The sequence below is a fragment of the Rhopalosiphum maidis genome, chromosome 3 (assembly GCF_003676215.2).
Source record: "Rhopalosiphum maidis isolate BTI-1 chromosome 3, ASM367621v3, whole genome shotgun sequence".
NCBI lineage: Eukaryota > Metazoa > Arthropoda > Insecta > Hemiptera > Aphididae > Rhopalosiphum > Rhopalosiphum maidis.
This window is the reverse complement of record NC_040879.1, coordinates 55,732,763-55,747,452: the sequence shown is the minus strand read 5'-3', so window position 1 is coordinate 55,747,452 and position 14,690 is coordinate 55,732,763. Positions and strand designations below refer to the sequence as shown.

Below are 14,690 nucleotides of genomic sequence, written 5' to 3'. Positions count from 1 at the left end.
AAGTTCAAGAACTGTGGTTAAACTAAAATCTAGTTTAGAAAAATAGGTAGTTGCAGAAAGTAAATTAACTGAGTTAAATGGAAAATTGTAGTATGAAAATAAGCCACAGAGAAAATTTGGTCTTTCTTGGATTTAAATTTAAAAACTCAATTGGCATCTCTTAAATAATAATAATAAAAAAAAAACAATATTATAATATTAAATAATTACGTTAAAATAAATAAAATACAATATATGATTCATAAACACGTTTTATGCGAGATTAAAAGTTTAAACTAATTATTCATTTACACTGAAAATAGTGTAATATATCTTCAGTGAAAATGAACATAATAATATAATCTATCAATTTATAATATACTATTTTAATCTCTTGCAAGCTCAGTAGGTTTAAAAATTTGGTACCGGCGACATCTGTAAGAATAAGTAATATTTCAAAATATACACTATAATATACAGAAAAATAAGAATATAAAATATTTATACTACATACCTAGCATTATTTTCGACAAGAGTTTGGACATCTGACGAATACATACTCGGTGGTGGTATCAAGGTAGGAGATGATAAAATATCAGACTCATAATTTCGTTCAAGACTTCTACTTGATGACCCAGATACAGGTCTATAATTTGAAAATAATCCAGTATTATCATCTTGACTACCAGAAAATCTACAAAAATATACAATAATATAATAAGTAATTTACTATTTAACATTTAAATATAATGTAATATAATTAGATGGTGATTTCGATTTGTGAAATTTAAAATACAAAAATAAAAATGACACAAAAGTCAGTATTTTCTTCAAAATTATTAAAAAAAAGTACATTTCAACAAATTTAAAGTGTTATATTACAGGAATTAAAAAATAATTTTTTACACAGTGAATATTTAAAATTATGTAAAATAAAAATATATTTACCTAGATCTATAATATGATTCCCTTGACTTTCGCATTTGAGGTCTTTGAAATCGTAAATTTAATTGAGATGGGTCAGTTACATATTTATCTTGAAGTTGTCGCCGTCTTCGAAGACCTGGAGTGTACTGATCATCAATTTCTTCAGAAGTCGGTGGCTTACTACGCACTTCTGTGGATAAATTTTGGCCACGACATTTTAAAAGTGCTTCTGGTAGTTGTTTTCCACTATTACTAGTCGCACTTGATTTTGATTCATCACTAAAAAAAAAGAGAAACAATTTTTCAATAAAAAAATTAATTATGTGTATTGAACATTAATTAAAAAAATATATTTATTATATACCTGAATATTGCCAAATTTATTTCATTTGATTCTGATAATTTTTGGTTGACGGGTAATGGAATTTTACTGTTTTTGTTAAGAATTATGGGTTGAGGTGGTTTTTTACTTCTAAAATGATACATTTTTGGATGAGTTTTATAATTATTTCATCAATAAAGAAAGATATATGAAAGGTGTTTACATTTTTAAATAATTATAGTAAGAATACAAAATAAAATGATTTATAAATAAATAAGTATATTAACACTAATATTAATACAATTAAAACATAACTACTCAAAGTCAACTCCATTTTTAATTTTTTTTTTTAATTAATTTGGATAGACATATACCTGCTATGATCTGAGATTTTGTTATTTTGATCAGAAGAGGAATAAGATTTTACACTAATGTTAGATAATTCGTTTTCATCAAAATGTTTTCCATTTATGTTCATAATATCACTACTATTTCTGTTTCTAGCCCATTTTCGGTGAGCTGTAAACAAACAAAAAAGTTTTATATTTTTAGTTTGGTATAGTAATTGCATAAGTTAAACTAAATTAAAACTAAAAACTGTTAATTATGGCATAAAAACAATTTTAATGGTCAAACATATTATGATGTTCAATTTGTTAGAAAAAACTCATTTCATAACAATATTAATAAAATATTAGAATAAGATAAACTACTGCATATTAAAATAAAATATAAAATGCTGTTAAGTATTTGTTAATGATTTTCAATTGTTAGAACGGACCTTCATCATCTTTCTCGATACACACAATCGGTTTTGAACTTGTCGTGTCACAGTAATTATCATTATCATTCAGATGTCGATCAACGACTCTTATTTCCAATTTTCCAGATACCGTTTCCATTGGGCAATTTTCAGATACATCATTCCCTATTTATGCCGTAATTTATACACATGATTTTAAATTGACCGAAGGATGTATTATATAAATAAAATTATATATTTATGCCAAGAGAATAATGTTCTTTACATAACAACATTTGTATTCCGAATATCATGTAGGAATTCTATAAATTAGAAATACTAAAATAGTTTGGATATTTCAGAAAGTAAAAGAAATCAAAAGAAATTGTTAAAATGATTTGGTAAATAATATTTAGTAATAATAAACTTTTATTTAACAAACAAAAACATTTAATTTTAGTTAATTTATGTCATTATTTTTATTTAAATTAATTTAAGAGAATTTTGAAAAAATAGATAAAAATTTATTTTCATTTTAATTCAATTTTAATAATTTTTCTTTTCTTTTTAATTCAATTATTAAGCCTAATATTAAATTAAAAGTAAAATATTATAATATATAAAATTGAAATATATTTTATTTACAGCTACCAAAAATATATAATATTACACTAATAATATAAATTTAAAATGTATTTATTTTTTATTAAAAAAGTAAATTTTTTAAAACTGAACATTTCCTAAAAGAGAGAACATTTATATAACACTCACCATTTTTTAGTGATTCATCGGCAAATAATTTTCCCGATAATTCATCACCATCATTGGAAGATCTGGTTGTGTTAGTGGTAACTTGTAGAGAAGGAACTTTTAATTTCATTTTTGTTTGTTGTATGAATTGAGTTTGAAATTCTTTTTTAGGAATAATGCTCAAACTAATGTTCTATAAACCACAAACAAATACAAACTTTATTTTTTGTTACTATAACATCAAGCTTGGCACATGCTACTGAGTAAACTTACATCTAGACTAACAGATCTTTGTAATTTCTTTGTAATACTTTTTTCAGAGTTCCTTACAGCTATATTTCTACTTGTATCAAGTTCATACACAATATCATCAAAGACGGCTTCTTGTAACCAGGGTGGTTCAAGGTTTGTTCTAGTTAAACATATGCATTTTAATAAAAAATATATTAAAAGTCAAGATAGTTTAAAAAATAGTTTATGTTAATTTACCTTATTTTTGTAGCAATTTGTATTTCACTCCAAGCTCGTGATAAGACTGAATTATTTATCAGATTATCAGTGCATTTTGAAAAACATTGTGCTAACTGATCTTTACCAGATATCTTATCTGGTGTCTTACAATTGTTAGGGTATTGAGAACAAATGTTATCTTTTCCACTCTGTGTATAAAAACAATTTAAAATTTTTTAATTAATATAAAAAAAATGCCAACTAAAGAACACAAAAAACACATACAAAAGAGACACCATGTAAACTTAATCTATGTTCAGGGCTTTGAAGATTTTCTGCTTTCCATTCATTATCAGTTTCTTCAGAGTCGTCAAATTGTGATTTCCATTGTGACATAAGAGTTAACCCTATATAAAAGTATTGCAAGTTTATTGTGTCATGTTGCATAACAATCATTTAACATGAAATAAATAAATATTGAGTTTAAGATTTTTAAACATAATTTAGTGGCCCATAACTATTCAATCACATTTCATAGAGCTATTAAATAGTTTTATTTTTTATGTAACTTGACATTAATAATTTAAATAATATTGTAAAGTTAAATGTACCTCCTCCACCACGTGTCACTTGTTGCATTGCAGATAAGTTATCATCATCAATTACTGCAAATTGAGTATACGTGACATCTCTGGCAGTAGTGGCAGAAGATTTTAAAATTTGTCTATTAGGAGTAGCTTGTCGCCTAGCAAAATGTAAGCTGCGTTGTTCTTTTTTAATTTGATTTATAATACTATCTGCTTCAACCAGAGGAGAGCTAGCTGTTGTAACTAAAATAAAATCAAATATAAAATGTTGTTATAGTGGTTCTTTTTTCCAAATATCAATTATACCTTTATTAGCTTCTTGTGTTGCTGTAACTGAAGTGTTTAAATTACCCAGATCTGAATTAGGAACACCTTCTATATTTAATGGTGTTGGTGGGAAACCAGAATCAACTGTACAATTAGTTTGGGAAGAATTACGCTTAGAAGCTTCCAACATTTCTGTTTCTCTTTCCAAACCAGGCATAGAAACAGCTCTTCGTTGAACTACTTTCTTAGGAGAACCTATAATAAATAAAAATTATAGCTACATAAATGTATTATTTATAATAAAAAATAATATTACTTTTTGGAATAGGTAAATGATCTAGTGGTGTGCTGGATGTAGCATTACAATTTTTATCAGTAGAAATAATTTTATTAGAACCTGAATTATTTGCATCAGATTCAAGTTTTTGGGCACGTCGGTATATTATATTATTATCACATTGTATTTGCTCCTGTAAACAGAAAAAGTTCAAAACAGTTCAAATTTATATTACTGATTTAATAATAAATATTTACCTCTGGAGCAATTTTTTTATTGTCTGGTTCTTCCTCTTGTCCGTTATCTACAGTAGATGTGACTAGTTGATTGTTAATGTCTGCACCGTAGGATGTGCAAGTGATTGGCCTGGAGATAACTGGTGTGGTATTATTTGTAATAACACTAACTGTAACTGCTGGTTGAACAGTTTCAGTAGTTTTCTCCCAGTCAAATTGGTCACATTCTTTAACACCACGTCTTTTCATACATCGTTCAAAAAGACCCGTTAACATATTATAATCTGGTTTGTCTGCATATTCTAGAGACTAATAAAGAAAAAAATATGTTAAAATGTTTTCAATTTTGCATAGTTTGTGATAGGACTTTTCTTTATAAAAATACATATGTTCCAAGGATTTGTTTAACTATCAATTGTACATTTGTACAAAGAATTAGAATTAAATTTTATAAATGTGAAAATGATTTCAAATTTATAATACCTTCTACTTTAAAATAATTCTACAATTTTTTTATCAATGAAATTTTAGTAGAGCTTAAAAATTAATTAGCATTAAATCAATTATCTCTATTTAATATTTTTTTTATAAATAAATTAAAATAATTAAGACAATGATCAAAGTTTTTACCTGAATATGCTCAAGAAACTGACGCAGATCTGATGGAAGATGTTTAAGAAGTGAGCGATGATCATAATTTTCTTTCATAACACCGACTTGCTCTTTATCTTTAATCTTCCGCCAAGGTAACTGACCATTTACAAACTCCGCCAGCATATAAAATAATGACCATAAGTCATCATGTCTTCCCATTTCCTAAACAAAACCAGTACTAGGAGTTTAAAATTATAATTTTTTATGTAAAATATCCTATAATAAACATTAAGTATTTGTAATATATGTAAATAATGTACAAAAAATAAAATAATTGTTTTAATTATAATATTATAATAAAATAACAATCAATTGCATATATTATAATTTGTAATAAATGTTAATAAAAATTACACTGGGGCTGGAATTATTGATATATCAACTATCAACATCAGTATATTGTTATTAAGATAAATACAATTTTTTTAAATATTTTCAACACTTCTATATTCTGTCTAAACAAAAGTAATCTCAGGCAGTAATTGGTTTTTGTCTGGTTTTATAACAACCATCAATTAAATATTTGTTATCGTCATCAGCTTTTATTTCCAATGATTGGCTGTGGCAAAAAATTGTACTTATACTCTGTCCAATAAAAGAAGGCACAACAAAAATCGGTTTTTTAGTGCATCACTACCGTCGAGACTAGTCCGATTATGGTGGGATGTTGCATAGGGATTCATAGAATTTTCACATTTTCTCGCTAGACAGAGTATGCCTACTTTTTGGTATACCAAAATGCCAGTATCCAAGAAACTGACATATTGAAACACTAGTCTTTAATTATAGTAAATAATAGTGTATAGAGCATACATTTTTTTTTTTTGACAAATATTTTATTTTATGCATGTGATTTTGAAATTTATTTAAACAGATAAAAACAACTTACTTTATTTTTGTGGGCATTCAATGAGGCATATCTTACAGTACCACGGAAACCAGCTGCAGTTCTAGGAGTTCGTACTTCCCCATTAGCTGTTGTGAATTGTCTAGCTAGACCATAATCCAACATAAAAACACAACGGGAATTTTGATAGAGTCTTCCAATAGCAAAATTTGACTATATAAATTAATAAACATCAACAATAATTAAATAAAAAAAATTATCTTTTAATAGTTTCTAAAGTAATCTTACAGGTTTTATATCTCTGTGTAAAAATCCAACTTCATGAATACTTTCTATGGCTTTTAAAATCTGTACACCTAATCTTAAAGTGGTAGATAATGAAAAAGCCCCTCTTGGCTGTGCTCTTCTTAGCTCAGCTAAATTTTTTCCTTGTAATTGCATTACAACATAATTAAATCGTTCATTTCTTCCACAGCCAATGAAACGACAAACGTGTTCTTTACCTAAAACATAAAAATATATTAATAAAAACATAATAGATAACCTTGTTTACATAAAATCATATTTTTTTTTCGCTTAATATTAATAACAAAATTAGAAAAACAGGGATTGTGCTACTATCTGACTTAAATCAAATAATTGAGGATGTTTTAAAAACATTTAAGACACTAAAAGGTACAGTCAGAATATGATCAAAGTTAAAAGCAATTATGGAAAAAAATTAGTAATTAGTCATCGTTTCTGAAGGAGATCTATAATATCTTATCTAATAATGGAGACAGCAAAAACTTTAATGGTTATCCAGAAAACCTATCTAGTAAAGATATCATTAATTAAATACACTTTCATCACATTCGTTAACGTAGACTGTTCATTTACTAAACATTAATAGAAATAATAAAAAATCATTCAAATATTTAAAAATATTTTCAAACATATAATTTATATAGTGCAATTATGGAGATATAAATAATTAATTCATTAAATTACAAATATGATATAATTCATAAAATTAATTTGATTATATTTTTAGTGACAAAATCTACTACACATAAAAATTTGTAAAAACTTCTAAAATTCACATATTTACTATAATTTTTCTCATTAAAATCTTTTAGAAAACATAATTTTTTTTTAACTTTTATTGCATATGATAGTATATATTTAGTTTTTTATGCTGTTATAAGTTTCCAGCCTTTATTATTATAATTTGAAAGACCTCCACAAATTATTGTAGTTAGTTACTACTATAGTTAACTATAAAAACATCATCATAATAAAAATAACATAAAAATATATCACCATTATTATTACAATGTTAGTTTTTTATTAATTTAAAATATATGTCATATACATAGCAAAATTGATAGTTACAAATAATTGTTGGTCAATATTTGTGGATACAGTAAACGATAAAATCATAATGATAATATCATGTACGATATTCACTAATACTTATCCAACTTATTTGCCCACAAATATATAATAATTTTTTTATTTTATGTATATGTAAATAAGTTATTATTTACCTTGTAATTTTTTTAACACAGCTACTTCCATTTTTAAGACTTGTTTAGGTTGACGAGCCGATTCTACTTTCAAAGCTATAAGTTCTTTTGTGATAAGATCTTGACCTTCATATATCTCTCCAAATCCACCACCACCAATTTTTCTGGCCTAAAAATGTATAGTTTAATGGTATTATAATTGGAATAAAAAATCAAGTTATTAAGCCTAAAAAATGTTAGAAATGGTATTTTATTTAACAAGCAGTTACATTTCAACTAGAAATATTTTATTAAAAGTTCTTAAAAAACTGTAAGTTATCTACCTAATTAAAATAAGATGTAATAAATTATACTATAAATTGTCAAATTTCTAATGGATATGGTATTTTATATAACATTGACATAAACGATTATTAATTAGGATACTTAATTATTGCAATAATTATTATTTATTTACCAAGATAAACATTAAAATGATACGTAGAATATAGATTATTATAAAATAAGTGTTATTGCCATAAACAGACTATAATACTATCTTCATATAAATGTTTTCTATAATGAAGCTGTAGCAATAATTTGAACTTTGTCCAAAATTGAAATACATCAGTATTGGTTAAATGTTTAAATGATAATCATTTTATCAACAATTCTATAAAATTCCAAGAAAAAACTATATGCATTTTTTATATTTTTAATTTATTACTTTAATTAACTTTTTAAGTATATTCAATCTATATAATGTATTTTAAATAAAATTTAAATATAGTTTAGTTTAATACTTTTATTTTTTTTTAGATTTTACTGCAGTAGTTATTATTTTGATATAGTTATAAATGCATTATATAAACCGTAATAAATGTAAACAATTTAGTTAACCACAAATTTAAAACAAAACTATTTATTTAAACGACAAAGAAATTAGAAAATTAATCAAGTTATTAAAATAGTAATAATTTTGTACATAATAACTGTTTTTTGTTTTTAATTACTTATGAAAAAATAGAAAAAATATGCATCTCTAAAAGTCTAAATTATTTGGCTGTAGTATATTTTAGTATAACAAAAAAATTCAATACACATTTTGTACATTCCTAAAAATGTATTATGATAAAATTAATCATTGTACAATAGTTTCTTAAAGGCAATTTATATTTTAAGCTTGTTTTATATAACTATGTTAAAATACATTTCTAGTTTAAATTATAAAAAAAAAAAAAAATACCAACAATATTTAGAATAAAAAAAATATAGAGTAGTGTTGACAAGATGGACAATGAAAATTATAAATAGAGACAGAAAATAAGTGGGAGACAAAATGTTTACTTACAACTTTCCACCTTTCTTTTACTATATGTCCTGGTTGTAACAGATCTTCAGAAGACATCTTTACTTATATATGCTCAAGTTACACTATGATTTGTTATTCACTGTTTTATTACCAATGATATTTGGTCATTACTGAAAGAGATAAAAATATAATAATTACACAAGGTTAAAAAATGGTATTAAGTTACATTTGTTTAAAAATACAAATAATTTGTGTATGATTCCACAAATAATGTACAAAATATACCATACCATTAATTACAATTATAATTGACTTTAATAATAGTATATAAGATTTTAAATGTTCAAACATAATTTTTATTTTTATTTAAAATAGTATGCAACATTAAATGTTGATCTTAAAATTAATTTATTAAATAACATTAGTAATACATTTTTAAATATCCTAAAGCTTTATAAAATATTACTTGTAATTTATATGAATATAATAACTCTAAAATATATTCTTCTTCCTTCTCATAAAAATATTTATGATTTTTTTATTCTTAACAATTTAATATTATTATAAACGCATTACTAATACACTATTAATTCTGTACATGACTGTCCACAACTAAAAAAAAAGTACTAAACATTTATATGTAGGAATGAATGAAAAGGAATGAAAAGTTTGTAATACTATTTTTATTTGCCTAAAATATGAGAGAATGTATTGATTGCATTGTTTTAAACTTCAAATTAAATTATTTAAGAATATAAAAATAATCAATTTTAAATTTATAACAATTATTTAGGTATCAAATAAACTTGAAACCCAATAGAAGGAAGATAGATTATTGTTTATTAAGATAATTTAATACCATTAATATAAACTTTTTACTATGACACTATAACCTTATTAAAATAAAAGTTAATTTTTTAAGTAATTAATGAGAAATGAAATAGTTAAATTTGTATTATTAATGTATATATAGGTATAACAAATAATTGCAGTAAGAAACTTTATAAATATCTAAGGTAATTTACACCATTATATTTTACTTAAATGTTAATATTTAATATACTTACAAGTATCCCATAAAAGTAACCTATTCAAAAATAGAATATCCAAAAATAAGAATGGAGAAAATAATTAGATGTACAAAACATGTTCATATTGCAGAGATATTTTTATATTAATATAGTAGTTAATTTATAATTGATATTTAATGTGTTATTGTAATTTGTAACATATTGTATTTGTAAGTTAATCATAATATTAGATTATAACTCAATAAGATTAAAAAAATAATAATAATGTACATATAATTATTTATTACATAATAGTAGGTAATTTAAGAATACTGGTATGACTGATATTAATGTACATTAATACGGGATTCATCTCACAAATATTTTTATTCCTGTGAAATATAAGATGTCTATAATAATATGATAAATAAATATGATATTTGATAACTATAAAAAGATAAATATTGCAAAAAGTTGTTATTTCTTAAGATTGGTTTCATAAAATTTCTATGATTTCTATGATATTGAGCTTAAATAAATAAGGTAATTTATTGGTATACTATTTGAAGTATAACTATGCTAAAAAGAATGTCATAAAAAAAAAATAAGTACATACAGTATTCGATTGGCGACATTGTGAGGTCAATAGGGCAAATGTATTGAATTTTAGTTCAACCAAAAATAAAACTAAATCATTTAAAAATATACACAACACATCTAAAATATAATTAAATACTTGAACAGATTTATAAAATACTAAATACTTATTTTCGACACAAATTTTATGTTTAACTTAATAATTTGTCTGTAAATACTCGATACATAAATACCTAAAATATAATATTTATCTTAACTCTCAAAAATAATTTTTTGCAAATTAAAATGTATCGTCATTGATTACTCAAGTAAGTGATTTAATAAAGATTCAAATTCATTCAGTATAAACTAAAAATTATTTTTCGGAAGTAATACATATGTTTTGATAAAAATAAAAATTTAACAGTTGGAATTAAAATAAATTAAATATTAGAAAATGTATTAATCTGTCATCAAATTTAAATTTAATGAATTATTTAAATTATTTATACATAGACACATTTCTGTCTTTTATTTCTACATAAATGATAAATATTATACATGTAACAGTAACACAGAAATTGAAAGAAAATTGTTTAGTATTGAAGAAATCAATTTCACGATTATTTTAAATTATTACTTAGAATAATAATATTTTTTAAATTGTAACTTATAACTACAAAATAATGTAATATATATTTACTGTAAAATGTATACATATCAAATATACATTATATAGACACCAAAATAAATTTATGTTTTCTTAGATAAAATCACATTAGTTAAAATTGTTCTCCTCACTTATAATATACGTATATAACTTAAATTAAGTATTATTAGTACTGACAAAGTGTACCTGCCTATTTTTTAGAGCCTTCATCCTAACACTTATTATTTATGTAGATTCTTAAAATTTATGGTTTCATTTATCTGGATCAAAACCTGCTACTATTGGACTTTGAACATTTATGTTATTTAATATATATATCATATAATCACTAGATTAGAGTTACCAGTCAATGTCCTAAAAAAATCTCACTGTGCACAACAAGTATTGTGATTCAGCCTTATTCTAGATGAAAAAATATAGTACTACTATATGTGTTGATATGGAAATTTAGAAAAAAAAAACAATAATTATGTAGGTACAAGTATTAAACAAATTAGATAGCTCAAAACCGATATTTATGTTAATTAATTGTTATCTTTCAATCTGGCCTAATACAACTAAACATAACAAAAATATTTTAAATTTTTTTCTTGGTTCTAAACTAATACTAAACTTTGCGCAAACAAAACCACAATTTATAAAAACATATATATATATTTATATCAAATGGGTATATGTGGGTAGACTAAATACACAGATAATCATTAATTATGTCATGCAATTATTTAAAAAAGCTAAACAAATAAAATGTCTGAACTTCAAAAGTTGCATCTATAAATTCTTAAGTGCCAACAAATTGTTGACATAATAACTAGGTACATACTAAAAAAAATACAGAGGTGTATGACTATTTAAAAACGTCCCTAGAAATACCTATCTTCTATCATAAATCCACAGGACTGTCAAAACAAGCATAACAGCCGTTTGTTTACCGACTACGACGGTAACAACAGCAATCCTCTGGAACCCTTACCCGTAGAACAGGGTATTGCTCGTCGATCGGGGATGGGTGGAACGGGGCATAACTACTTGCGAGAAACTTCCCAAGGGTTCCACTACCAGACTACTAATAATTAATCTAACTACTCGGCACATGATTTCGATAGCGGTGTGCACACGACCAGTCGAACTATTCTGAAATCCAAATCGTGTGATATTATAGATCGGACTGTGGTCGTCGTAGTGCAACACGGACGGCGAAACGATCGTTGTCGGGCATGTATAAGTCATAAATCGAAGGGCTCCCGACTGCAGGTAGGGCGGGTGACGAAGGCAGAACAGGGCGGGCTTGATAGAAATGTTTACTTTATTGTACCGATACTTACAGCCGAGCCGCGGGCAGCTGGTGGGTCTGTGGGTCCGACCGGCACGGAGACACGTTCAGCGAGACGGCCGTTGGGCAGTCACGACCGACGTCGTTGGTAATGATGACAACAGTGACGGTGTCGAGACGGCAGCTGAGTAACGTCGTCGCAGACGTACAGCAGTCATGATAAGACGCGGAAGAGATACGGCGGTGGGCCGGCGGAACACCCTCGGCGGCGGCGGAACGAATATAATATTATCGATAATATTATTACTATTATTATTATTATTATTATTATTATTACTATTATTATATATTATGTAGTCGCGAGCGGTGTTGGGGAGTTGCTATGAGAGGGCGGAGCAGGTCAGCGGACACGGCGATACGCTACGCGACGAAAAACAACGGACGACTACGAAGACCGCGGTTACTGTGGTGTACGAGACGCGACGCTATAGGCGCCCGGTGTTATTGATCGGCCCGTCCGTCCGTATCGTCGCGTCGTTAGTTACTGGCGTTACTGCGTGATCGGAGCGCGCGACGTAACGACGTGCGTCTACTACGGTCGCGTACTCGGCAAGGCGGCGGCGGCTTTGGCTGGCGGACACGCGCGCGCGGGTGTCGGATTGCACTCGCCGGGTGGATTATGATATTATTATTAAAATAATCGTTTCGCACGCCGACTGATTACCACCGCACCTGACCGGCAGCACTACGTTGGCACGGTGTGAATGCAAAAAAAAAAAAAAACAGAAAGCGTATAGCGCGACGGCCGGTCTGGAAGACGGCAGATGTGACGATCATTGATTGCGATTTTTTTTTGTCCACTCTTTTTCCCTGTTTCCTCCCGGCCGGACGGGTTATCAGGCACGGACACGCAGGCGCGATCCCTAACCCTTGGGCGCTTGCGCGCCGAATCCACGCGAATAAAATCCGATCAGCTGTTGCCCTAATTTCGCTGTAGGTACACCTCATCGACACTAGTTGTATTAAACGGGTGTAGTGTTATATATATAATTACACAGCATAACACGAGTGTGTGGGCCAGAGCAAAGTCGCGGACGGTAAATCGATTGTCCGAAAATCCGTTCAACTAAAACTTTTTCCATTCCTTTCCGGTTCACCAATTATAAGTATACGAACTTGATGAATTCGTAGGTTTAATTATATAAAATACCGCTTTATGTCAATTGCAAGTACCAACACTTTTTCCTTTTGTTTTCAATATTCTCTAATCTCTTTTATATTTATTTTTACCAAATTTTGCAATCGATTTATTCGCCTTGTCTAGTATTGTCTACATCATTCGTATTTTATTTTTGATGCGAAATTGTTTATTGGACAATGGACATGTTATATTTCTGGTATTTGTATAGAAGTGTTGATGCACGCCTGTTTCTTACATGAATAAATAAAACAACCCAGATCGTAATAATCGTTTCGATCGTCCCGGCGGACGACACATCTGAAGTACAGCCAATGGTGGAGGCCGGAGGGGATGATTTATAGTTTTTAATACAACTCCTACGCATCATTACGTAAGAAGAGCGCTCTACGCCAACATAAATCAACTTTTTTGAAATTTTTTATTCCACTTTTATATTCATTTTTATTTTATTTTTAATGCGGATCCGACAATTTTATGCTGTATAGATAGAATAAATATATAATGATAAAATATTGGTATAGGTAGGTATATAAGAAAATCAAAGCTCGTTCTCAAATGGCGAGAGGAAAAGGGTGATCCATTCATCTCCGCCGATAAGTACGCCACTGCCCACTGCATGCACGTCTGCACATACTGTATGATGTACATGGGTTTGGCGTTGCATTGGTGTCGTTATTTTATAATCATAACTGATAAAAGATTTTATAATATCACTGATATCGAATTTTTAAATAGTGCAACTTAAAAATGTATACCATTATTTAATACTTATAAGTTACAACTATAGTCATTATTAGTCAATCGTGTTTTAAGAATTAAAACGTTTCTACGTCATTTTAACAGGTAGGTATAGATAAGTGACTAGTACTGACTTTATACTTTATACTTGCCACTCGGAGGCATTTTCTATAGATAGGATGGTTATCATTAAGTTTGATAATAGGTAAATTGACTCTAATATTAAAGCTAGCAGCATTAAATTGAATCTGCTGAACGCAAGTTTGCTATGCCTTACGTTCGTAAGACAGAGACAACACATACGGCTATGACGTCCTCTTAACAAGATTATCTGATTATGTATAAGATTTTTTAATGTATACGTATGCATTTCAATTTTAATAAT

The 14,690-nt window shown here is 27.2% G+C and overlaps 1 protein-coding gene across 2 annotated transcripts; it reads right to left on the bottom strand.

Moving 5' to 3' along the window:
• LOC113555748 (tau-tubulin kinase homolog Asator) lies at positions 1–13,032 on the bottom strand. Of its 2 annotated transcripts, XM_026960271.2 has the most exons (20): positions 12,419–13,032; positions 8,877–9,007; positions 7,568–7,715; positions 6,327–6,541; positions 6,081–6,251; positions 5,168–5,353; positions 4,559–4,846; positions 4,341–4,494; positions 4,064–4,279; positions 3,782–4,000; positions 3,456–3,577; positions 3,210–3,379; positions 2,994–3,132; positions 2,742–2,913; positions 2,010–2,156; positions 1,603–1,747; positions 1,271–1,378; positions 928–1,185; positions 494–673; positions 1–414 (listed from the first exon to the last, which is right to left on the bottom strand). In XM_026960271.2, exons 2-20 carry the CDS (start codon positions 8,931–8,933, stop codon positions 366–368), a joined length of 3,144 nt encoding a protein of 1,047 aa, XP_026816072.1. In that variant the 5' UTR covers positions 8,934–9,007; positions 12,419–13,032; the 3' UTR covers positions 1–365. The 2 variants fall into 2 exon arrangements, with proteins under 2 accessions (XP_026816072.1, XP_026816073.1); XM_026960272.2 differs by lacking the exon at positions 2,010–2,156 and having other exon boundaries at positions 2–414; positions 12,419–13,029.
• Positions 13,033–14,690: the final 1,658 nt, after the last annotated feature.